This window comes from Chamaea fasciata, unplaced genomic scaffold (assembly GCF_029207755.1).
Source record: "Chamaea fasciata isolate MVZ Bird 193981 ecotype frontalis unplaced genomic scaffold, bChaFas1.0.hap1 SCAF_2, whole genome shotgun sequence".
NCBI classification, from domain to species: Eukaryota; Metazoa; Chordata; class Aves; order Passeriformes; family Sylviidae; genus Chamaea; species Chamaea fasciata.
Genome location: NW_027094087.1, coordinates 91709259 through 91735094, shown reverse-complemented (window position 1 = coordinate 91735094; position 25836 = coordinate 91709259). Strand labels below are relative to the sequence as shown.

Genomic DNA, 25836 nt, shown 5'->3' with positions numbered 1-25836 from the left:
AAAAAAAAAAAAGGCAGTAAAAGTTATAGGCATTACCTTGGACAGGAGAGCTAGCATTGGCTCTTTTCAGTAGCTAGATAACAGCCTTAGGTTCTCCCAGATGCAGAAGCAGTCAGAAAAGTTCAAAATATTTTTTCATGAAAAAAGGGAAGAGCAAGGGCCAAAAATTCAAAGGTACCACGTAAATAAAAGTGCATTTGTTACTCTCTCTGTCAAAAATACAGAAGACTGACACTCTGTGTGGTAGTTGAGATCTTCTCAGGGACCTGGAGGATCCAGGACCTATAAATCTCAGGTACAGATGTTCCAGCATTGATTAGTGTTTTGGAAAGGAGAAGAAGCTTCACATTTATCTCTTGCTTCCTTCCATCCTTGCCTGTAGCAGATATGGTAAAGCAAGAGAGGCAACTCAGCAGAAGTTTGGGGTCATGGTTGACCTGTGAACTGTGCCATTCTGACTTTTCGCCATCAGCAATTCAGTTTCTCTGTCGGTAAATGCAGCCTCTCCCATGAGACTGATGGAAGCATCTCTGCAAGTACATTTTAAGTTCACAAATACAACACATCACTGCACATCACTGATTCCTTTGACACAGCTAATCCTGTAGGCAGACTGTGTTTCAGCCAAGAAGGCACTAATTTAACAAAGCTTAGAGACACTCTAGAGTCAGAATCTGAAATACTGAGGATAGTTTCTTCAAGCTGAAGCCCAAAATCACTCTCCAGTGCTGGGACCCAGATGAGTAATTATGACAAATTGTTTAACAGTCTCTCTGGTGTTTTGGATAGAACAGATAGGTTGCCTCTGTTGTTTCTCCTTGTCTGGAAGGCATCTTTTTTCCTCCACATTACCTGCATTTGCTACCAGTTAGAGAGCAACCTAAATTTTCCCCAAGACCTGTCAAACTAATGGCATGTCCTTCAAGTCAAAGCAACTTGCCATTACAATTTAGCAGTGCCTTCACTCCCTCAGTATCTGCAGAATGAAAAGGAGTAATCTTTGTCTCTGAACTGGAGAGACAGGGAATTGACAGGTGGGCCACTTGGTGCATAAGGAATTGGTTGGATGGACACACACATAGAGTTGCAGTCAATGGCTCAGTGTCCGAGAGGAGAGCAGTGATGAGTGATGTTCCTCAGGAGTTGGTCTTGGGATCAACACTGTTCAACATCTTTGTCAGCTGCCTGGACAGTGGGACGAAATGCACCCTCATCAAGTTTCCCGATGACACCAAGCTGTGTGGTGTGGCCAGCATGCTGGAGTGGAGGAGTGCTATCCAGTCTGAAAAGCCCACAAAGTTCAGCAAAACCAAGTACAAGGCGCTGCGTCTGGTCAGAGTAACCCAATCAATTCAGGTTGGGGGTTGACCAGATTGAGAGCAGCCCTGAGAAAGGCTTGGGGGTGTTGGTGGGCAAGAAGGTCGACATGACTGGAGACAGCATCCTTTGCAGCCCAGAAAGCCGACACATCCTGTGCTGGATCAAAACCAGGTGATGAGAGCAGCAGGTCGAGGAAGGTAATTATCCCCTTGCATTCTGCTCTGGTGAGATCCAGACTGGAGTGCTGTGTCTAGCTCTGGGGCCCCCAAGATAAGAAAGATATGGATCTGTTGGAGCAAGGGCTGCAAAGATGATCAGAGGGCCAGAACATCTCTCCTATGAGAACAAGTTGATAACTGGGGCTGTTAAGCCTGGAGAAGAGGCTCCAGGGAGACTTTTTAGCAACCTTCCAGTATCTGAAGAATGCCTATAAAAATGCTGGAGAGGGACTTTTCACAAGGGCATGTGGTATTGGCTTTAAACTGAAAAAGGGCAAGTGTAAATTAGATATTAGGAAGAAATTCTTTACTGTGAGGGTGGTGAGGCAGTGGAACAGCTTGCCCAGAGAGGTGGTAGATGTCCCACCCCTGGAATTGTTCAAGTTTAGGTTGGATGGGGCTTTGTGCAGTCTGGTGTAGTAGAGGGTGTTCCTGCCCTTGGTAACAGGGTTGGAACAAGATGATTTTTAAGGTCTCTTCCAGTCCAGATTATTCTATGATTTTATGATCAAATACACTGGTTTGCTCTGATTATTATCCCGATCCTCTGCTGAAGAAACTCCATAGCCCATGCTGCCTACAATAGATGGTTAAAAAATTTCCAGTTGCTTTTGAAATCAACATTTGAAATGATAAATAGGCTTTCTCCTTGAACAGCTGTGAAACTGTGTGCTGCTGATGTTCTCCAGAACATCCTTTCCCATGAGTGATGAGATTTTGGAATCTGCAGAAGATGTGTGGGCACTCTTGGCCCCCATTAGTGCTACCTCAAACTGAGTCTACCAGAAAAACTAGATATTTTGTAATGGATCTGGAGAACCTTCCTTTTCAAATTTATGTTCCACCCTTGACTGTCTCCAAGACTGTTATCACGAGTTACATTCATTTTTTTCGGGTAAATGATACAGAACTATTTCCTTCATGATTCAAAGGAAAATATTTTTACTCTCCTTCTGCCTGATTTCAAAGGAAAAAAAAAAGAAGAAAGACTTCACAGAATCACAGAGAGTTCTCCAAGTAATTGGTTGTCATAATTCTTTCCCCAAATAATTTAGCTTCCCTAGATGATCATTCAGCTTGATCTAGTACTGCCAACTTGTAAAAACTTATTGTGAATCTGTGCAGGGAACATAATTGTATGATATAAAAGACAGCTGCTGATAATTTTCAGTACTTCTCCTTACTAACTGAAGACTTCTCGTAGATTACAGATTATTTAGACTATTTGTTGATTCTGGAGACAAACCCAACATGAAGACGGGCCCAGCTTCATGACCATCCCAGTGATTGCATTAGAATATTTGTGATGTTGACAAGCCACATACACTGGCTTGTAATTGAGGCATAAGGGTTGACTTAGCTTCAGTGTAAACTGACTCAACAGCAGGTTTCAACAGAGTCCCAGTTACTGAAATTTCTAGAGCATTTACATTGATACATCAGGGTTGGGAAATCATGTAGAGGAAACAACTGTACAAACTCCATTCAGATGATATCACAGCACCCCACTGCTCTTGAGACTCATCTGTCTAGAAGGGTTAGGAGAAAAAAAAAGATTTCTCTGATTCCATATCATCAATGACTCTTCATATTGCTGCACGCATCTGCCTTAAAGCCCACCATCCTTCCTGGTGGTTCAGAGCCAATCATCTGGCCTTGTTGGGAACTCGGAGACTGTCCCAAACTGTAAATTCCCATGACCGGAGTGCGAAGGTCTGTACCAAGTCCCTTGTACATGCTGCTGGAACATGTGTTCTGGGCTCCCATGTGGAGAGGGTATCCCAGTACACAAATTACTAAAAAGTCACAGCCTCTGTAAGAGAATTAAATTCTTTCTATAGTTACAACAGCCAGTAGTAACTTCTATTTGCATGATCAAGTCAGTTTTGATAGCTGTTCCCACCACAAAAATAGTTACGCTTTTGTTTAAACAGAAGAACACAGAATGGAAAAATTGGCATATGATAGGCTGAACTCCTGGAGGGGTTTTAATTTTCACATACTCTTAAACTCATGGAGCCTAATGAGCTTAACATTTTGGCCAGTTGCACAATTTGGAAATTTCAACAGTGAACGGTTTTTGGACCAAAAAAAAAAATGTTCTCACAAATATGAAAAGTGAACAGATGTTACTATTGGTGCTTCCAACGCCTACTGACAGAAAACATCTGTGTTGAACTTCCTGAATTTTAGGATCTTGAGAACACTCCCACACACCACTGAAAGCCATTTGTAAGCAATTGGGCTGGCAGATTGGCTCTTGTGTCTATGACTGAATGTTCTAACTCAAGCAGGTGCTGGTTGTTGTCTTGCCTTGAGAAGTCCAGTTAGGCAAGCAGCACAGCTATCCAACCGACTGTGTTATCCAAGTTTTTGGCAATATGTGTGAAGTATGCTTTTAAAAAGTTCCAGAAAGCAGTTGATCTTAATATTATGATGGTAATAAAATGAATGGAATGAATGAAAAGAACTTTAAAAAAAACAATTTTGTTGCAGATAATACCAGAGTAGGAAGATTGCACTGCATTCTGTGGTGCCCTGGAAATTTTTTGGCTTTTTGATCCTGTGAAAACCCATGTTGAATGAACAGAATTTTGTTCTATAAGTATACTCATTGTCCTAAAAACATATAAGGCATTTGCTGTCCTCCAAGTGTTCAATCATACATTTAATAGGCATCATGGCCAAAGTCTGCTCCTTTACATGAGCATGATACAACAGATGTCACAGAGTAACTGGGAGTTCCCTGCTTCCTCCTGCTCCTTGTCCACACCCGTCAGTGTGATAATTGTCTGGTTATAAGAGCATATTTGGCAAGGTGATTTTCCTCTCTGGTGAATTTTTGGTTGGCTATCAAACTAACCTTCTCCAATTAATTACATAGTAATGAACATTTGACAAGTATAAATCAGTGTCACTTTAGTGTTCTGTAAAACATCATTAGCTCATTCAAGTTCATACAAGTTCATTCAAAGTTGAAATATCCAAATTTAACTTGAGTTACCTCCTTCTCAAAAACAGAATTTATCTGGTAGTCAAAGGGATAGTATTTACATGTCACTGAAGTAGCGTTTTATTATGATTTTATTGTTGTCTTAGCTTGGTAGTCTCAGTTTAACCAACATAAAGTGAGTAGCTCTGTTAACTGCACTTCCACTCTCAGGCTAACATGGAATAAATGGATATGCTTTTGAGCACACACCATTATCATCTGATTACTCTTCAATGCTGAAATATTTCTAACTTCCAAGAAAATTCTTCTGTTTTGTACTACTAGTAGCAATATTTCTGCCATATATTGCCTGGCAGGTTAAGTAAATTTATTGCATTTATATCAGCACCCTTTTCATGCAGCAAGATTTTTATTTCAGTCTTAATTCTAACTTCTAAGTGCACAAATTCAGATCAATTTCATTGATCTTTTGGGGTGTTGACTTCTTGCACTGTTTAGAAAGCAGTGATGTGAGGTCAACTTTTGAGCTAGAGACCCAGGCTCCTTTCATAAATATTTAAGAAAAATGGGCACATTCAGGTGCATTTGTTTGACTTACTTTGAATATCTGTGTTAGGATATCATGCCATGAGATATCACCTGTACCTGACGGGAGCTTTTGATGGCTACACTGCATGTAGATAAATGTCTACATCTGTTCTATAAATACAATACTTAACAAAATTCAGTGCCTTTCAAGTCATTCCAAGTCTTCACACATAATTCAGTAGAGCATGCTTACTAGAGAGATCTATTTGCTATAATATGTCTTAATTCTGATTCTAAATTTCCTAGTTTGTCTGTTTAGCATACTTCAGCAGAGAATCTGCTTTGAACTTTCAGACATATCCCCTTACTGTCTGCAAACAGAACCACCCTTTGCTTCTGCCCAACACTTCTTTCCCACACCTTGTCCACCTTCCTCTTCTAATTTTTTCTAAGCAATAACTTTTTGAAGGATTAGTATGGAAATCCTCGTGTGGTTTTGTCTAGACTTGCCCTTTCTGATGCTTTTCTTTGAGAGACCATTGCTGTGGTCCCGATATTGTTCTTACTACAGAAGCACTGCAAAGCACAGAAAGCATTTCTGACATTCTCTCCTGTGTATTTTGTGACATGAAGAAACCATTAACTGGTTCTTTTGAGTTCTTGACCTACATTCCAGCATATATTTACTTTTGCACATGTTTTATCTTCTTGGGTGACATAGCAGCATTCTGGAAGATCACAAATTAGATCAAATCGTGGGAACAGAAAACAGTACAAAATTATTTCATTACTGAGTACAGAAAAGGGATGTGGCTTCTGGTAACAGGAATGCTTTCATAGTTCTTTTTTATGAAGATTTAATGTATTCCTTCCTTAGTGAAAAAAAAAAAAATAATCCACCCTTCTGCAAGCTGAATCACTTCTCTGAAATTAATGTCATTTGGTCACCACTGTCCTGAGAGAAAATGTTGTATGTCCAGACAATGAAGTTAAAAGAAAAGCAGATTGTTACCATGCCCCTAGGCTGAACTAGCCTCATTTTTTCGTTATTTTTAACTAATTTTATAATTTTTTTGTTTACTTTTATTATAAGTAAAAAAAGCTTGTTAACAAATGAGAAGGAATGTATTTTCTGAGAATAAGAGCTGGAACGTGAAACTCAGCTAAATAACCTTCTCTACAGTAGCAAAACAGAAAAAAATATAGAAATAACTATTAGTTATGTACTTCTCTGTTAAAGCCTGATGACTTTTTCAGTGCTACTCTATGTTTAAGAATTGAATATTATGCAGCTTAAGGCTCAAGAGAAAGGTTTGTTTGATTTACCTATCAATATTTTAGTTAGACAACAGAAGTCCCATCTCATGGTACCATGGTACACTGGTAACCATGTTGTTATCAAATGTCCAAAATATCAGAAAAAAACTCCCCTTTTTGTGATCGGTGTGGTGGCAGAAGTTAATGCCAGCCCTACAGTAATAATACAGATTCAGAAGATAAATTTGAGAATTTTCAAGCCTGTGACAGTAAATGTAAATTTAGCAATCCAATGAAGAACAAAGATAATAAGTTTTTCTCATTTCTTGTAAAAGACTGAGTTTGCTTACTACACGAAATATAGATTGAATGACAGGACATCTTCACCTCAGGCAGTCATGTTGCTCAGTTGCATGATGTATTTAATCCCATTTCATTTGCACTTCCCCAGCTATCTCACTTACAGACATTTTGGCAGAAACCTTCTGCTTTTGTTGCCTCAGACTTCACTCAAGGACAGTCTGACCCTGTCTGAACTCCTTATCAGATTTCCTGAAGGTTGTACCATGGTCTGGAATCCTGCACCTGCAGTAGTGGGGGCTGCATGCAGCAGCAATAGCTGGTGCCATCTAGTGAGGAGCTTCTGAATGCTCACTGCAAACTGTTGCAAGGCATCTGTCTTTAAGGAAGTAGTCATTACTACAGTCCTTGAAGACACACAAATAAAGTAACATGCTAATATATTTAACACCCAAGCCTTCATAAACTTCAGGATTTTTTTCTCTCAGATGATCTTTTTCTCTAGTCACTAGCGTTGTCTGTGTTTTGCCTTGTACATTTGTATTTCCTACCCTTCCATGGTTCGTTTTGATTCATTCTTGTTAGGTGGAATTACAAAAGTGTTTAAGTCTTACTTAAATAAAAGTCTTGAGTTGCTGAGGTGGATGGAAGCATTCAAACTACACCATCAATGTACAACATAACGATGGAAGATACAGAAATGTTCCATTTTCTTCTGTGTCATGGTAGGTGTTGCACTCATCAGTGTCTGAAGATCTCTGGAGGTCTGTATGTACTGGGCAGCCCAGTACTACCAGAAGCAGCTGCTGAGTCAAACCATGCCATGGCAGCAGGTACTCCATGTGGTCTGCTTTTTTCTGCCTCTCAGCCCAAAGCGGTGCAACCCCATAGATGAAATATTTCTGACAAAGTGTGCATGTCATGGAGCTGAACCCCAAACCCTTCCTCTACATATTCCCCTCTAATATGTTTAATCGATAAACTCCTAGATAACCTCATGGGTTTATACTCCAGCAGAGATGCCAGGGGATATGCCCATCTTAGTCTGACTCCGTGTGCCATGACAGGGTTCTTGAAGTTCTTCCTTGTAGTTCATATTTTTTGGGGGGTTAAGAGCACTAAGATCATACATCTTTTATTTGGAGTCAGTGATTGTTTTAGCGCACTACATCCATTGAAACCACCCAAAAGAATCACAAATTCCCTACATTTACACCCATTTTTCTACATTTTGCTAGCATTACATTTAAAAACTTTTCTGTTTCTTTCTTGTGTGCCTGGGGAGATGTCTTTTCCTGGTTTAGCACTTTCAATCAGCCCAAAAGTTGCTCATTTTCCTTATATATTATTTTATTCCCTGTTGAGTTACTGTCTGTTCCGCTTGCTGGTCTCACTGAGTAGAAGTGCACTGAGGTCTTTGCTGTCACGTCCTTTCCCCATCTGTTCTTACAGGGACCGTTCCAGACTAAGAGCTATTACAAAAAAATCCCAGCTCCAGCTTGTCTGTCATGGTCAGATCACCCTTCCCACAGGAAATGAACTTGTCCTTTCACCAGTGACCTTTTTAAAATGTCAGGGAATTAACCTCCTTTCTTTTTGTCCACTGTTAAAAGAAATGATGGTCTACAAGGCTCGTTTCCATGTGGGGAATACTGAATCATCACATTCCATGTACCATAAGCAATTGCAAAATGGCTATCTGTAATGAAACGTGGAGAAATGGGTTCAATGGCTGGGAAGTTCTTTAGCAAGTGATTCAGTCTCCTCTTCATTGCAAATCAACAGTTTTCTCCTATATTTGTATCTCCACCCTAGTAGGTGGATTTCTCAGCAATTCATGATTCCTGTGTTTTAAGACCTTTGGAGGAGATACTGTCATTTATTGCATCTCTCTTTGTATAGCACATCAAACATTTGGTTGCTCTCAAAATTAGCTCACCCTCCTCTGTCAATTTTGTTTCCACACTGTAAATTTAACAGTAAATTAGAAGGAAGAAAGTATTGCAACATGACATCTCTTTCATCTGACTGATCATAAAAGAGCCGGAAATTAAAATTCAAGCTGCAAAACATGAACATTGAGTACAAATTTAAAAGTCTGATCAGAATCTTCTTACGTCCACTGGTACTTAGTTGCAAAATGTAGTTATTAAATCAGTCACAACCTTGGCAGCATTCTTTCATGCATGTCACTGGAAAAGTGACAATGTATATATAACATGGCAAATATTTTCTGGGGAGATTTCCTCCAGACTTTCTAATTTCTAACCTTTGCTCCTCTCTGTAAATAGTTTTTGCACAATATCTGGGCTGGCCACAAGAATTTTGGGAGACCTCTTCCAGTCAGCTGAAGTTGCAGGAAGAGCAAAGCAGGGACTGCCTGTTTAGGTGTATATCCTGACACTGGGAGCTTTGTAATTCAACTAAACAGTTCTGGAAGTTTTGTATAAAAACACTGAAAGAACTTCTTGTTAATCTTCAAGATACTCCATCAGCCCACTTTTTCCATTTCTTTTTATGCGCTCTCTCAGGGGTGCTGGCCATGGCATTCCATACACACTTCAGTGAGCCTCTTAGCACTGGCCTGTAAGTCCCCTGGTGGGTGGCATGGGGTAATGGTGCCATGCTCTCGATTAGGGAAGAGGTCCAGTTCACCCTAGTGAAATGGGAAGGGCACTATGGGCCAGAGCGTGTACAAGAGAAAGTACTTTATGGGTTTTCTAAAATAAAACATGGATAATATGTTCCCCTAGGCTTGCTTCTGGTTTGTTTTTGTTGTTGTTGTTGGTGGTTTTTTTGGGGTTTGTTTTTCCTAAAACCTGGAAATTTTAAGTCAAGCACAATTGTACAGCTTTGGAAAATTTTCTAGGATTTCTGACCCTCCAGGAGCTCAGGCAGAGAAGTACCATGCATGGCATGTGTCACATGGGACTAAGAATTGAGCCATGCTTTGTTTGACTGAACCTTTCAAACTGATTGTCTTTGCTTAAATCTCCTCAGTGACCTTTGCCAAAGAGAGAATGTTCTTAGGTCACTTGCTAATGAAAAGGGGACATACTTGTCCAACAAAAGATCTAAGATAAAGAAAGCAGAGTTAAAGCTGACATGTCTGAGTTAACGAAGGTTAACAAAGTTAATTCAGTTAACAAGCCACGGTACTAATTGGCTGAAGAGTTACGCAGACATTGTCATGATATTAAGTATTTCCCTAGCTCTGACTCTAGCCTTGTGTTAAACTAGTCCCATGAGGATTTATTCTCTTGTCTTTATATTAAATAACCCATATCCCTCAACACACAAATGACCAGGTAACTACCAGGAAAGCATGGGGAATGGGTGCTGATACCCAGTCTTCTTCCTTGTTTTCCATTCCTTGTTTATTTCTTCCTCTACACCAGAAAGGAAAGTGAGACTGGAAGTGGGAGAGGTATCTGATGTAGGAGTTAGAGAGGTAACGTGTTCCATGGAATGCCACCTTTGAACTGTATGGCTCTGCATGGTCCCTATAGAAAGCCAGGCATAGATTTGAAAATTCTGAACATAACCAGCCTTTTATCAGAAAGTGCAATGAAAAGTTTTACGTGTGTTCTACCTCCAGAAAGCTGCTCTCTAAAGGAGGGTAGAGGGGCACTAAAGAGACTTTTTGCTTATCTCAGGAGGATGAGTGATTTTTGGAATTTAAATTATTTATTCTGGCTTTCAGGGAGTCCAAAAATGAAGTCGCATTTTCAGTGCACAGAACCCATGTATTCCTTTCTTCGCAGAAGCAATTGGAACTTTAGTTTTCAGAAATTAAATGCAACTGGGGCCAACTCAAGTCTCTACAAATGAATTTGAATCATTTTTCTGTGTTCTTTGCAGATGTAATGAATGTGTTTCCATCCTTTTGAACCTTTTTAAAGGTTCCTTTCTAAATTTGAGTGCATGAGGAAGAACAAACTACCTTAAGCATTGAGTAATATTTTAAGGCTTCATAGTAAAATTGAAATATTTTTGATTGATATTTGCATGAGAATTTACACTGCTCTAGCAAAAGAACCCAAACAAACAAAAAAAAAAAGATCACTGACTCCATTATTTTAATGAATGAAAGTCTATTTCCCTGAAAAAGCAGTTTCATGGGACATGATCATACATATTTTGTCAATTCCTATATACTTAAATTTTGCAGCATAGTAGGTAAGAAAAGTGGAGAAAATGTGTCATAAGAAAGATTTTCTTTTTCCTAATCTTGGAACTCACACTGAAAAAATCTGGTTCAGATTTAAGTCATTATTCTAGTGCTTTTAATCAGCATCTTTCCATTTGAGTCAGACAACTCTGAAAATATGTCTACTGTGATCTGCACCTCCACAGAATAAATTTTTAGAGATTCACTGCATTTTGAAAAAACCAAAAACTAGTGCTGGTGGAGGTAGATGCAATTGTAATAACCAGCAGTGCCTGCCATAAGAAAATGGGCAGCTGCTTGTTCAGATGAATATACCTCCTGCCAACATTAGTTCTTTTCTGTTTTAGACGTATTCGTGTTTTCTTTGTTCCTTCTCACTTTGTTAATCTGAAAACACATTGGCCTCTTAGTGTCTAATAATCCACATGAGCAGACTTGGTTTAAAAGTAGGGATACTGTATAAAGTCAGGTTTGGTTGTAAGCAGAGGGAGTTCTCTTTCACAAAGACAGCTCAAACACTCAAATTCATGTTGTCCTGTTGTCCTTTGGCGCTGCTTCTCAACCATCAGTGTTGTGAAATCAGCCATAACAGTAGAGCCAAAGATCCATACTGTACATGATCCATCCTAGTAGCTTGTCCCAAGGAATTCTGTGTAATTCAGCCTTCATATTGGCTCATTCCTAGTCTTCTTCCAAAATCCAAAATTAAAGACTTGCACTCAGTTCTGTAATTTGTTTGGCTGTGTCAGCTTCTCAATGTGGACTCATATGATGTGATACAACAAGATTTAAAATACAGAACTACCCCAGGTGTTGTGACAACCATTTTACATGGAAGCAGTGTGGAAAATTGATTTGTTTTTGAAGCTACAAGCTGTGTTTCAGTCATAGTGTTGGTTTGGGATATGTGGTATGAAGACAACTATAGCGCATATAAAGGGGTTTTTTTAGATAATTGTTGACTATAACGTTTTTGAATTGTATCACAAATGGGCCTATGAGACTAAAATAAATTTTGCCCAATATCAATAAGGCATTGCTCAGTATCTTTGGTACAACTTCCTGATCCAAAGAAATCAGGCTATACTCAGGTTTCGTTTTCTCAAGTTCCCACACTGCCCTCTTTCCACCTCAATGGCATTTAATGAAGTTGAACTCTTGACAAGGAATTGCATTCACCTTCTAGCTCTTTCTTTGAAGGCATGGACAAGACTGTAAGTATTTTATACTAAAAGAAGACAGTATTTTTAATCAGCTTTTTGATATAAATATATATGTGTGTGTTGTATATGTGTTTGTTTGCTGTAGTTCTTCTCCTTTGTGAGATACAGGTGCTGTTCCAACCTGGTCTGTGAAAAAAATCTAATTGCATTTTAAAAACAACTTTCATGAGATTTGACTTAATTTGAATGTCCTGGTAAATGGTGCTTTGCCCCATTTAAAACATATTTCTCCAGAAAAGATTGCAGCAATGCACTATTAATGTCATTACTGCAGTGAGTACATGCAGAACATGTGTGCCTTCAGTGACGCTACGTCTGGAACCGTATTCAAATACTTCAGTTCACAGATCTCAGACATACTGTCACAATCCATTACTTAAACCACCACTGTGTCATTTCAAAATTGTTTTTTCCCCTTTTGAGCCTTGTGATGTTGTCAGACAACAGGGATTATTTTTGAACAATAGTTGAAGTGGCGTGAAGAGCCGAACCAGCACTGGAAGGGAGAATGACCAGGGAGCCCTGTGTGCTGCTCTTCAACCTGTGTGGATCCACGCATGTCCCATCATTTTCAGGCTCCACTGCTGAATAGAAATATTGTCACAAAAGAGGCAGAAATTCTTGCCATTAAATATCAGACGCCACTTGTAATACATATGGCCAATAAGCAAATTTCACAGTTAAGCATATTTTACTTGTTTGGAGCATCATATGTTGTATTGTCGGAGAATCACTCTTGAGAAACCTCATTCTAAAGAAAACAGTCTTTTCATAGAGTGGCCATGAATGCTGAAGTAGTGAATATTGATTTGAATGCTAATATCCATGTGTTAATTTGGTGACCACATGTGCTGTATAGTTACTGCTGCTGGCATATCTCTGTGTGGTGTTTCAGATGACTTTTATCAAAGAGCCTGGCCTACTGGGATGGAAAGAAATTCTGTGTTTATTTTTTCTTCGAGAGATTGACTCCGTTGCAGCAGTGATAACTTATCCAGCTTCATGCATCACAACTGTTCCTATGTAAATGCTATTCTATTGTTTTTATCAGGGCCAGCCAGGACTCCTTGGATCACAGGGATTCACTGGACCACCAGGATTGATGGGGATCCCAGGAGTGCAAGGTCCCAAAGGTCACAAAGGTGAAAGAGGATACCCAGGAATAACTGGACCCAAAGGAGAAGTGGTAACTTCTGAATATCAAATGTTTTAGCTAATAAGAAAAATGCTAGCAGAACCTCATTTTAATTGTGCTGTTTCGCTCTAGGGACAAAGAGGAGTCACTGGATTCCCTGGGGCAGATGGCATTCCTGTAAGTAGCCAGTAATTTCATCTTTAAGAAATCACCAAATACAAATATTGCAGGCTAGCTTAAAGCCTTTGTACTTTAATTAAAATGTCTGGGTTAACTTCTGCGTCAGCCACGTACACACTTTTCTGCTAAGGACATGAAGTGAATGGAACTGCAGCAGACAACAAAAGAACAGAATCTGTGCTCCCTCTCATTCCCTCAGATAATTAAAGTCCATTTGCTTTGTCCTATGGAGAAATCCCCTTGTAAAAGGGGCAGAAAACATTAGAAAATTTCTGTGTCTCTGGAGGTTACCCAGCTAAGTATGTTCTTTTGTACCAAAGACCTGTGACATTAGCGCTTCACAATTCTTAAGCTTGTGAATGAAGGACACAAGTTGGTCATTCCTAATTATTTCTGATTTGCAAAGCTCGTATAATGACCAGTGATTTTAAGAATACTAACTATGGTTAATTTGCTTTATAGCTCATATGGCATGCTTGAGATTGTCTTAAAAATCTTACTGAGCACTAAACAGTGTAAAACTTTGAACAAATTGACCAAGTCTATGAAACTGAAATACTCAAAGAGGAAAACCGGGTAAAGTTCACAGAACAGTATTTTCCCAGCCTACACTTCTTTACATCTTGTGTCATAAAATAACAAAGAAATCTGAGTCACTGGAATCCCTGGACAGGGTTCCCAGGCTTGGGTTTCCTTTGTAGTGCTCCCTGACACCAGGGCCCCGCTTTGCAGCCCACGCATCCACATCCACTCTGCTTTCACCCTCTTTTGTTTCCAGAAGAGCTTCCTATCAAGTTTCAGGGATTTCTCTCTCACAATCTTCCTTGCCTTCCTCTTTCTCACTCTTTAAGGAAAAAAAGAAGACCATATTTGTCATTTCTATTAACACTCCTGAGGCAAGGATCTTGTTCATCTTGCTGCATCATGCTAATTTTTTTTCTAAGCACTGTAACATCCTGGGAAGCAGAGTAAATTGCTCCCCTGTGAAGCCCAGTGTTGCTGTAGCTGGACTGCTTCTCTTATCTGGGCATGTTTTCTTTTTCAGCCCTGCCTCCCTGACCTCTGCCGATCGCATTGTGAGGGATAAATACCTGCAGACAGAATTTGAACCTGCATTGTCGTTGTGTACTCTTTTCGAGCTCCACTGCCCTTCAAGCACCCTTACATTTTCCAACCATTTTTTCCACTGACCATGGGAAGGCAGGTTGATAGACACCTAAACAAACCACAATGGCATAGTTCTAGGATATGGGGCTGGGAGCCAAGAGAGAATGGTGGCAAGACAGAGTCTCTCCTGGGGTGAGGAGTGTCAGTATTTGGTGGAGCTGAGTACGGACATGGATATTCTTCAGTTTTTTCTAAGCAATGGAGCAAAAGCAAAGAGAAGACTCTTGCTCTAGATAAAAGAGAAGCAAGAAATGTTTTATGTTAGTTTCTGGTTTTTTGTGACTGAGTCCATAGTACAAAGAGCTGCTCAAGGGAAGATTTGCTTCTCATCAGCCTCAGTGCAAACCAGCACCAACAGCAGTTAAAGTGAATGTAAGAACAGCAATGAAAATACAGTTTGAGGAGTAACTTTACAGAGGGTCTGTGTCGAGGTCTTGGAGTGCCCCCAGCTCACTACCTTTGAGCCCTGCATTTTCTTCCATATTCACAGCTTCATCTTGACACTCACTCTAGCTCCAACAGCATCTTTGACTTTTTTCCTGGCTTGGAAGCTGTTCAAACTCAGTGAGGAACATTTCTTCCCATTCTTCCAGTGTGAAGCACTGAAATGCTTAATGATCCCAGTTCTTGGTGGAACCCTGCACAGCAGCCTCATCTGGCTTAGTTCTATGCATAACAGAGCCTGCATTGAACATAGCTTTCTTACCCTTTCTGAGAGGTCCTTCACTAGTCATTTTTTCATGCTGTCTGGGGCATCTGGTTCAAGCTGCAGCTATATTAAAAAAAGGCTGTCTGTTTCTGTCTTTGAAAATCCTAGTTTCCCATGGATCCAAGCCTTGAGCTTAATGTGAGAATGTCTAAATACTTCATGACTACAGGAAAAGGAAAACTAGAAACAGATGGGTAGATAAACACTTTTTTTTTTCCTCAACAGGGTCATCCAGGCCAGCCAGGACCAAGGGGGAAACCAGGTCATGATGGCTGTAATGGGACAGCAGGTGACCCTGGTGACTTTGGAACTCCTGGATTCTCTGGTTTCCCTGGTAGCATTGTAAGTAGCTGGCAGTAAGTGAGTATCTGAAGCTAAGAACATTGCTGGAGTAAGTTTCATTCACATGTGGGTTGGGTTAATGGGACATCTCTTAAAGAAGGGAATGTGGGGCTTTTTGGCACAGCAGAGCATTTGTGCAGACTCCGCATGGACACACTAGACTGTGTTTAGTCATTGCGTTGCAGCCAGGGCCAGAAGGCCTGCTCAGAGCTATACCTGTCACACAAGTCTTGAAGAGAGATTACTGTTGGAAAACCTGTACGGCTTTAATCAACAGCAATGAAATAATATTGATCTCAGAATTGCTGATGAAAGTATCCTTTTCTTCCCTGCTCCATGGCATAAGTATTGACTTTTCATGGTGAGATACACAGGATCATGCTGAGGTGAGCAGTGGCACTCCTGGATTTACATGGGCACATGTCAGCCCTGGGAAGTGCAGCATCAGTTCCAGCTAGGCGGTGCTGCCCCATAATATCACTCCCTGGTAATGAGGGATTTCTCCCCAAAATTTAGAAATTCATTCTTTTATGTACTGTGAGGGTTTACACTTTTTTTTTTTCCTAAACCATAAATTTCTAAAGCTATAGTCTCTACCTCTAAACAGCAGTACGTTTATGTACACTTACGAAAACACCAACAAATATTTTTCAATTCAGTCTTAGCTGTTTACATGTTAACAGTGATGGTGTGAGAGCTTACATTGTGCTTTGGTTTTTTTGGTCACCTCCAGGGAGTCCAAGGGCCCAAGGGCCAGAAGGGAGAGCCGTACATAGTGGCACCGGAGATCATCAGCCGATACAGGGTACGTGCCTCTGTCACTCCCAGCAGTTATTCTTGCCCAGTACAGTTTTACAGACACGTGGTGAAGAGTAAATTTTTCTTACGCTCTGATGGGCACATCCCAAGAGGCCTACTTTGATTTGAAAGGCTTTGAAAGGCAACTTCTGCTTTCCCTGGTTGCACCAAAGTTTATATGATATCCAGGGGAAAAAAATCTGAACTCAGTAATTTCCAAGGAGTGTCAGCCTATAGGTGGATTGCAGAGGTACTGTAGATGATGTAGGTAGGTCAAGCATATCCCTCTTTATTCAGTGACTACCTTTGTATCATGCATGGCAAAATCCTTTCTTTGCCATAGGTTTGTCCATTGAATGATTCTGGTCAATATTAGCACCTTTCCTGTAAAATTTTCGTGCAAGTGTTTGATTGACTTAGGGTAAAATATCCTTCAATATTTTATTTAGATATTTAGTAAACCCCAAGTATTCCAATGGCTACTTTTACTGTGTCTAATCCTTAAAGCTTGTTTTGTAGTCACTTGCAGTTTTTTCTCATATACATATAATCTTGCATAATTTGAAGATATGAGAAGGAGATTAGGGATTACAAATGTAGAGTGTAAATCGTGGCTGATTTAAAAGCTACAGCTGAGCTATATTCAGCACAGAAGGGATCTGCTGACATTGTTTGTGTGTATTTTGTGCCAGCAGTAAGTGCCAAAATAGGTATTTCTCTTCACATATTTGTAAGTTGCCTGTATTTTTAATGGAAACTTCTTTTCCTTTTAGAAAATCTTCAGATCTGCACTGTTAGTAATCAGGGGTGATTAAGTAATGTTTAAGAAATGCTCAGCTATGTTGTGGCCAAGGATGGATACTGACACCTGTATTCATTTCAGAAAGCACTTGGTTCCACCAATTATTCTGTTAACTAAACCCAAATTAACTAGGTAGTTAAGATGCTACTCTAAATGATTGAAGGTGTTTGGACTGAATAGCACATTATTTATGTGTGTTGAAAGGTCTTTGGGCTAGAACATTTTTGGATCTAATTTCCAAAAACATTTCAGCATGTACTGAAGTTAAAATATGTGGTCACAGAAAACAGTATGTTCCAAATGCTTTAGTGACTCAGAAGAGAATCAAAATGATTCAGTAATTCCCATGCAACTCACAAAAATGAGCTTGGACATTTCAGCTAAGGTTATAGCTCTAATTAAGCCACTGGTTACATAGGATTTTTCAAAAAAAAAAAAAAAAATCAGTGTGGTCTGTTGTATAGTTCAGCCTTGTAGTTTGGATCCCTAACTTCACTAGCCAACTTTGTACCCTGCTGCTCTATTGCATGCAACTAAGTCATATACATAAAGTATGAAATCTGTGTGGCCACATTCAGTTACCTCAACATCCCTGTGGAACGCATCTGTATGGAAGGGTTTGAGTAGCATTGCATGCTATAATTAGTTGTTTGAATGAGAAAAAAAAATGAGCAATAAAAAGATTTTATTCAGTTTTGTATATAGAATTTATTGCATTTTTTACTTCTTTGTTTTTGTTTTGTTTTTCTAGGGAGATCCTGGGGATTCAGGGTTCATTGGTTTTCCAGTAAGTAGTGTTACAGTGGATGCGATAAAGTGTTGACAGTAACTAATACCAGAACAACATTTATTGATGGCTGGTGGGTTTTTTTATTTGAAGGGACCTCCAGGTACACTGGGTATTCAAGGACCTGTTGGTCCAAGAGGACAGCGAGGAAGACCAGTAAGTATATTTCATTTATGTTCTCTAGAAAATTAACCAAACAGGAGAGTTGTCTCAGCAGGTTCCATTGTGTTGGATTGTAACCTCGGTTAGAAATAGCAAGGTGTCAATGGACATAAAACCTTCTAAAAAGCACTGTGAGACACTGAGGGGTGAATATTGCAGAAAGAGGTATAGAGGTTTTTTGCCCTGAGCTGTCAGAGGCTTTTGATTCATACTGTATTTTTTTAACCTCGTTGGAACATCTCCCTACACTGAGTTATCAGAAATATTATGACTAGAATATGTTATCTTTTCTGCTCCTAAAGGATATGTATATTAGCTCTCTATAGTTTGCACAGGAGATTGAATGGTATGTAGGATTCAATATTATTTTTAAACTACTTTCCAGTGATTTTTTTCCAAAATCATCATTTACAACATTGATGTTGACAACTCTTGCAGTATAGTTTTTTGAGAAGACTATGTTCTCTCCAGATACAATTTCTACATTTCCTATTTTCATGGTTAATAGTTTTATGGGTGAGAAGCAGATACTCAAATTCAATAGATATAATTTTCTTTAAGCTTCTTTTCTTTTCCTGTAACACAACTTTGTAGCATTTGCTTTTTTCATTGTTTTGTCAAAATTTACTTTGGACCTGCTTTACATGCCTGATCTGAGGGGAAAAAATTAATTCAAGCTTCTCACTTAGAGCCTCCACAGCTGTTTTCAGGGACACCTCCCCTCCACCCAAAAAAGCAAATAAAAAAAAAAAAAAAATTAAAAAAAGTCCCAACAAACTAAACAAACAAACAAACAAAAGACCCCCTAAATCCACAGCATGCTAAGCCTTTAGAAGTTAATTTTGTGTGCTGGCCAGTTTTATCATCTGGAGTGAACTGCACTTTTTCTTTCTCACTGGTCCTCCTGAAGGGAAATCAGTGCTTTACTTACTCTTTCTTCAGAGCAAACCCACAGAAGTTCATGAGCTTCACACAGGAGCCCAGCCTGCAGTGACTCATGTTCCTAGTGCTCTTTCTTGGACATTAGGAGTGCTATGAACCGTACATTTTTGGGGCCCCTGTCTTGGGGAGGCCCCACAACTCCATCCCTCTGGTTACCATATTGGCAACATCTCTTTTGAGCAAAGTGTGTCCAGCTTTATTGACTGCCTCTAAAGCTGTGACTCACCTGGGAGAGAGACCCAGGAGCACTTCACAGGTCTGAGTTTGCATCACTGCTCTGCTCTAAGTGCTGGGAAGTGCAGCAAGGCAGGCATGGCTCCCCCAGGTCCCTGCAGGTTCTCCAGGCTATGGGATACCCCATGCAGTGCATCTGCCCAGTGGATTAGGCAGTAGCTCACAAATTAGTGAGTAACCAAAAGTGGTTCAAAAGCAGGTTTTTTTCAGAACAAGTCTAGTGTTTGTGCACACAAAGGTACACAACAAGGCAGAGGTGCCTAAAAAGTTCAGGTCTCACCTGAATGTAACCATCTTTTCCTTGCAGGTTAGGCTTGATTTTGCATTATGCAGCTGACATCCCCTTCAGGGTTCAGTAGGTGGACAGTTATATCTGCAACCTTCTCTCCTTTATATGTCACTCATTCACCATGAACTGAACAGCTTATGCTTCTTATTCACCCCAGTTTTCCCTCATATGGCAGAGTTTTTCATGTGTAGAGCCCTTTGGAGCCTGTTAACTACCACAGCTGACTGAAGCAAGGGAGATTGTCTCTTCTGTTAATGTCTTTCCTACCTCTTGTAAGCCTCTGGCAGATATATTTCCTGTTTTAGTTTCATTTTCCACCGTTTTCCTTTGATTTCATTCTGTACAATCCCAAATAGGTAATCTGAGATGCCTGTGGTAGTTCAGCCCCCTTACAGACCAATACAGTACCAAAACTGCATCCCAGTGAAGCACATAAAGATGTGCTTAACTTTAGGTGTGAGCTTAAAATGTTGCTTAGTCAGGATCCATAAGCCCAAGTCCTTATTACTTGAAAAATGGGTTTTCATTAGATCTAGGCTGGGTAACTGTCATTCTGTTCAGATAGATTACCATATGACTTAGGAAGGTAATTTTCAGAACAGTAAATACAGCTAATATAGTAACAGTAGCACATGGGATGCTGAGGAATACACTCCCTACTAAATATATACCTAAGTTTCAGACAGAGAGTAACTAACCTCCTGCATGCATTGATTAGAAAGCAAAAAGTAACTTGCTCTTTCCTATTGTGCTTCCCCAGGGACCACCAGGACCCCCTGGGCCCCCAGGACCACAAGTAAGTCCTTGTGTCAGAGTTATTAATGTTGATTTTGTGTTGCTGAGGTTTATCCAAGACCTACTTGAAGGAAGTAAAAGAAAGAACCATGGGCTGCACAAAAGACTCTGTAACACAGACTTTCTGTGTTGGCTGCATACCATGGGAAGTTAATCTTACACTGGGATCACCTACCCTGAAAAGATTAAGACAGTTCTAGAGCCAGATTTAATTTGCTGCTGTAGTCACAGTAGCTTCCCATGAACAGAGAATCCTTGCAGTCCTCACAATATTCGATTTTATCTCCATGGAAAAAATATATGAGTTCATGGGTTCTAGCCCATTTAGATGTTTTTATTTAGCATTCAAGGCCTTTAAAAATCTTGCAGAGGAAATGCTTGATCTTTTCATGACATTACTCAGTGGATGACTCAAAGAAGAACTGCTGGCATGAGATTTTAAATAAAGTTGTCTTTCTAAAAGTTTAGGTCTGTAAAATTACCTGTAAATCTATAAAAATACTTCAAGGCAGACCTAGACTATTACTTGGTTGCAGTTCTTCAGTGGTGTCATACAGACTTGTAAACCTGAAAAGGCCTTTAAGCATACTTAAATTTGAATTTTAGATTAGATTAGAGTTGTATGCTTGGTAAACATTGACCTATTGTTTTTGCAGGGCAACAGGGGCCTTGGCTTCTATGGAGAAAAAGGTGAACAGGTAAAGGAAAACTAATGAATTAATATCACTACTAAAGGGCAGGTGGATGTTATCTGCTATTTATAAATGAACATATTTTAAATACTCTCTTCATTTGCAATTGCATTATATAATTACAAGAGAAAAATGAAGTAATAGGTCTGAAAGTAATTATAACCTCTATAAGGGACATCATAGCTGAACTAACCTCTACATGTCTATGTCTCTCTGTGCTCTCATTTACACTGACAGAGAGGTAACACTTCTGGAATTTATAAAGCCAGGCTACTTTATGTAATGCAGTGATCTTTGCTGTTGTTCTGGAAACACACAGGGCAAGAGCAACTATTGCTATATGTTAGCTCAGCACAAAATTAATCTTGCCATAAATTTATTTGGTATGGTTGTATATGGTTTCAAGCCATACTCCCAGCAGGGGCAAATCTGTGCTGCTCCTTTGATTGCAGTGTCCTAGAGCCCCTGCTGATCAACAGCTTGACCAGGTATTAGAGCTGTTAGTAAATGTTCCTTCATGTTTTTCCTACAGGGCCCCCCAGGTCCTCCAGGTCCACCTGGGCTTCCTACCAGGGAACTGATGGGCGTCCCCTCTGACAAACACAAGGTAACTAAGAGGGTATTTTTCTGAAATAAACAAGAACTAAGAGCTCTGCACTACCAAAACTAAAATATTGTACGAATGTGCTTTACATAGAGAACTTAAAAGACTTTACTATATCAAAAGAGAAATCTGCTACTTTCACAAACTTGGATCATTAAGTATTTATTGAAATTATAGTGGCTAAAATAATTCAGAAAGTATTTCTCAAGTTTAGAGGTTCCTTTGGCAAACTCGTTTTTATGCATGCAACTACTGGCCATCACTCGCATCTCATTTTACAAACAGAAGTGCCTGCTGAGAAACCATTACTGTGTTTGTTTTGATAACTTATCTGTGTGATGCAGATATTTATATACTTAGAATTAAAGCTTATTCATACGTATTGGAGAAATCCCCACATGGAAGATGCAGTTTATTCTCATCTGCTGCTTCTTTCTGGGAGCAGAGGCAGCCATACCCTGTGTGTGTATGTTCTGTACCAGACACCCTCCAGACCAGTTATTTTTCATCCCATATTTGAAGTTTACATGGCTCATATGATTTCTGCAGTAAGATGAGTAAATTGCTATGGTACTGGAAGATCTAAAAACACCTTTAATACTCTGCAGTCTGCCCTAAATAGCATACATGCTGAGATTTTCATGACTAAGCAGAGACACCTACATGTGAGCTACTTACCTGGAGAGCTTTTATATTCAATAGAGATGTCATCAGTGTAGAGAGTGGAATTTAGGCTATGATTTGTCTTACCCTAACAGGAGCTCTTGATCAAATAATTCATAGATAATCAGTAGGTAAAAATGGGAGAGTGTGCATTTATTCATAGGCATTACTTAGGCACTCACCACCCAGACATCTCATGAACAAGCCTGGAAAGACCTGGGCATTCACAATCCTAGAGACCTTTTCAGAAAAATTATCAAATATTTCTTTAAAAAGCAACTTCAAAAACTTCTTATGAAAGCATTCATTTCATACGAGAAGTGTATGAATAAAGAACAGCACAAGAGTAGTGTTTTTTCTCTTAATCAGTCATTTTGTGTTGTATAAAAGTTATTGAAATGTAGATGCGAATGCCAAACCTATCTGAATACTTTTTCTTTATTGTTAGGGTGAAAGAGGAGACCCTGGACCAAGAGGGGATGCTGGAATTCCAGTAAGTCACGTGGAGAAGAATGAAGTCAAATAATGATATTGGAGTTAATACTTGTGCGCTCTTCAGAGATTTGATGCAATATAGATATGGAGCAATATAGATGTGTTCTAAGCAGAGACACAGTTCTAGTGCTTCAGGAAAACTGAACAACTTGATGTGTAATAACTCCACAGCACAATCAGTTGTTCTCTTACTGGATTACTGAAATAAGTCTTTCCCTCACACAATTTTGATTTTACTTTTAATTATTAGTAAATCTCTTTACTTATGATATGTGTTTTAAAATTTCACTATATTTCATTAAATAAGAATATATGGAATATTTTTTAATTCTTTTTAGCCTACTGCCCAACACATACAGACTGTTTGTCTCATGGTTTTTTAGATCTATTGAGTAAGTGGGCAGTAATCCCACATGTTGCTGTATTGTGTAAAGCTGTCAACCCAGCTTGACTGAACATGGTTTAGTTACAACTCATAGACAACCTCTAGACTGACTAAATAGCTTTGCCATTGAGTGGTTCCTTTTGACTTCCCAGAGGGGTTTCAAAGACAGTCTTTACCAAGCAGGGATGCCTCACTGAGCATTTTGCAGAGCTTTATTTTCTCAGATGGTCTGGTCAGCAGCTCCACAAGGTTGTGGGAGAAGGTCACATTGTGAGCCCTGATACCCTCCATGTGTGGTTGCTAGCCAGCTCGTCAGCTGCTGGTCATATTTTACACATGTAGGATTTTTTACTCATTAGGAAAAAACTGTAGATTATACGCTGATGTAACAAAAGGGGATATGTGTTTCTCCCCTTCTTTTGTTTTGTACAGTAGGACGGATAGCAGCATGCTTGTGTTTGCCAAATAGCTCTCTGAAGCTACAGTTTGGGCGTAAGCTGAGTTGTTTAATTGGTTGTATAGCTGAATAATTACTTTCACTCTTCTTCAGAGCTGCGGGCACAGAAGAAATAAAGGAGATGATAGGAAGGAGACACTGTCCTCTCTCTAATGGCCTGCTCCTGCTATTGTAATGAAGCAAGCATGTTACACTTAATTTTAAGGACAACAGTTCTTTCACATGCAGCTATTATTAGATTATCCTTGTGTTACAATGATGCTTTCTTCCTGTTTAGCTTCCATAAAACAGTGTTGCAAATTTTTTGCACATAATGAAGAAATATGTTGAACTGACGTGCAATGTTTCCTAGGGTGTACTTCTCTTTCCTCTTGAAAAAGGTGAAGAAGGGGTAATGGGCTACCCGGGAGAAAGGGTGAGTCACTTATTAAAGGTAGAATTCACTCAGCTGAATGTGTGGATCTGAGCTGAGAGTTTGCCTTCTGGAACAAAACACAGATGAACAGATCATAGAAATTATAGTTCTTCATGTTTGGCCAGCTCAGAACTGCCTGAAGCAGGAAAGCAAAAAGGCCATTTTGAAATGGTGGTGGGAGGAGGCCCCCATGGGACTCAGAGGTGTACCAGAGAATGGCAAGCTATGCCTGTGCCATCACTGGGAAGCCTTGTGCGTCCCTCACCTGAGGCTGTGCTCACTCACAGCTGCTGTCCTGGTCCTCAGCACAGGCTGTACTTCAGTGTTCGCATCTGAGCTGTCTGCAGACCATGGTTAAAACTGGTCTGACATGAGAAACATCAGTCTGACTCCACTTGTGGAGTCAAACAAAAGTTAATCTAAATGTTTCCTTGTAGCTTCCTATGTCTGCTTTTCTTGGGGCAGTGTTTCTGAAGTGCTTAAATGCAGTGAGAACAGTACTGAAAATACATTTTTTTAAAAAATCTCAGTCATCTTTAAAATCTTTATGGTGAATTTACAATGTATTGATTAAGAGGTAAAAAATAAAATACCAGATAAGATTTCAGACTTGTACTGTTATCACCATACAAAAATCTAATTGAAAACATTTCTCAAGTGTGACTGTTACAGTTTCAAGCTGTTAGATTTATTTTATCTAAGAAATAAAAGTGATTCTTTGTCATGAGGATGTTAGAATGTGATTTTATTTTGTTAATTTTATTGTACCTTCATAGGGACTGCCTGGCATCACTGGTTTTCCAGGACTCAGTGGAGAAAGAGTGAGTATTTCATACAAGACTGTTGTTTCTAACATGTAAGTAGACAATCTGTCTGAAAAGTAAACTGTAGAGGGCAAATTCTGCCTGCAATTACACTAGCTGTAGTCTAACAAATATCATCTGAGTTCATCCATCACTCTAATTTTGGGTCAGTTATTTTTCTCATCAGTGAGAGAAAAAAAATTACCCTATGATTTAAGTCCAGTTTTGCTTAAACCATGAGCATCTTTTGAGAGCACTACAGGGAAGTGTCACTTTCATTGTTCTAATTGCTGTGATTATGATTTCTGTAATTTTCTTGCTACAAGCAGAAACTTTTTTGAATAACTTTCTGCAGATGTGGTTGAGATGTACCATTATCTTGGATATCACAAGGGAAGATGAGATGGAAACTGATAAATGTACCAGTTAAATCCCTGTCCCCATGGAAACACACCCAAACATTTAAAATAGCATTCTGTCAGACAGAGACTTTCTGTTTGGTCTCAGAAAAAGGCTTTTTCAGTCAGCATTAAAAATCACTTCCATGAGGTAAATAGCTGTGGGATGCACGATTTTTCCATGCTTTGCCATCTTTAGTTGTTTAAAGATTTGTCCTGCCACCAAGGCATAACAATAATAACATGAAACACATGGGACATGAAAGTACATGAAATCTGAAAAAGAACATTTGCACAGCTATTCAGTCCTGGTGGTGTGGAAGGGAATTGCTGTTAGTAAAACATACATGGAGAGGCTGATGCAAAACCCATTAAAGCCCACTGGTTGACCTTAACATGGGTTCATGCTCCAGTCAGATGTTAGCAGTGGCTGCACCTTTTTGGGGATGAATCTTGGCAGAAGGTACATTGGTTTGTATGGACTGTCATTGTATAGTGTGTGTGTGTGAAAGGGGACACCCTACTCTATGTGCTATTCACAACCTCCTATTTGTTGATTTTTGAGTGATTTTATTCTTAAGAAATAAAGAAGGATTATTATGTCCTGCTAGC

At 39.5% G+C, this 25836-nt stretch overlaps 1 protein-coding gene across 2 annotated transcripts in view; it reads left to right on the top strand.

The window, feature by feature from the left end:
• Positions 1–25836, top strand: part of COL4A2 (collagen type IV alpha 2 chain) — a 147938-nt gene that overhangs the window by 83322 nt on the left and 38780 nt on the right. For both annotated transcript variants that reach the window (XM_066176771.1, XM_066176770.1), the window contains exons 5-16: positions 13022–13156; positions 13238–13282; positions 15387–15503; positions 16237–16308; positions 17855–17890; positions 17984–18046; positions 20278–20313; positions 20969–21010; positions 21537–21611; positions 22720–22764; positions 23961–24023; positions 24800–24844. In XM_066176771.1, coding sequence (XP_066032868.1) covers positions 13022–13156; positions 13238–13282; positions 15387–15503; positions 16237–16308; positions 17855–17890; positions 17984–18046; positions 20278–20313; positions 20969–21010; positions 21537–21611; positions 22720–22764; positions 23961–24023; positions 24800–24844 — 774 coding nt within the window. The remainder of the gene's footprint in view (positions 1–13021; positions 13157–13237; positions 13283–15386; positions 15504–16236; positions 16309–17854; positions 17891–17983; positions 18047–20277; positions 20314–20968; positions 21011–21536; positions 21612–22719; positions 22765–23960; positions 24024–24799; positions 24845–25836) is intronic.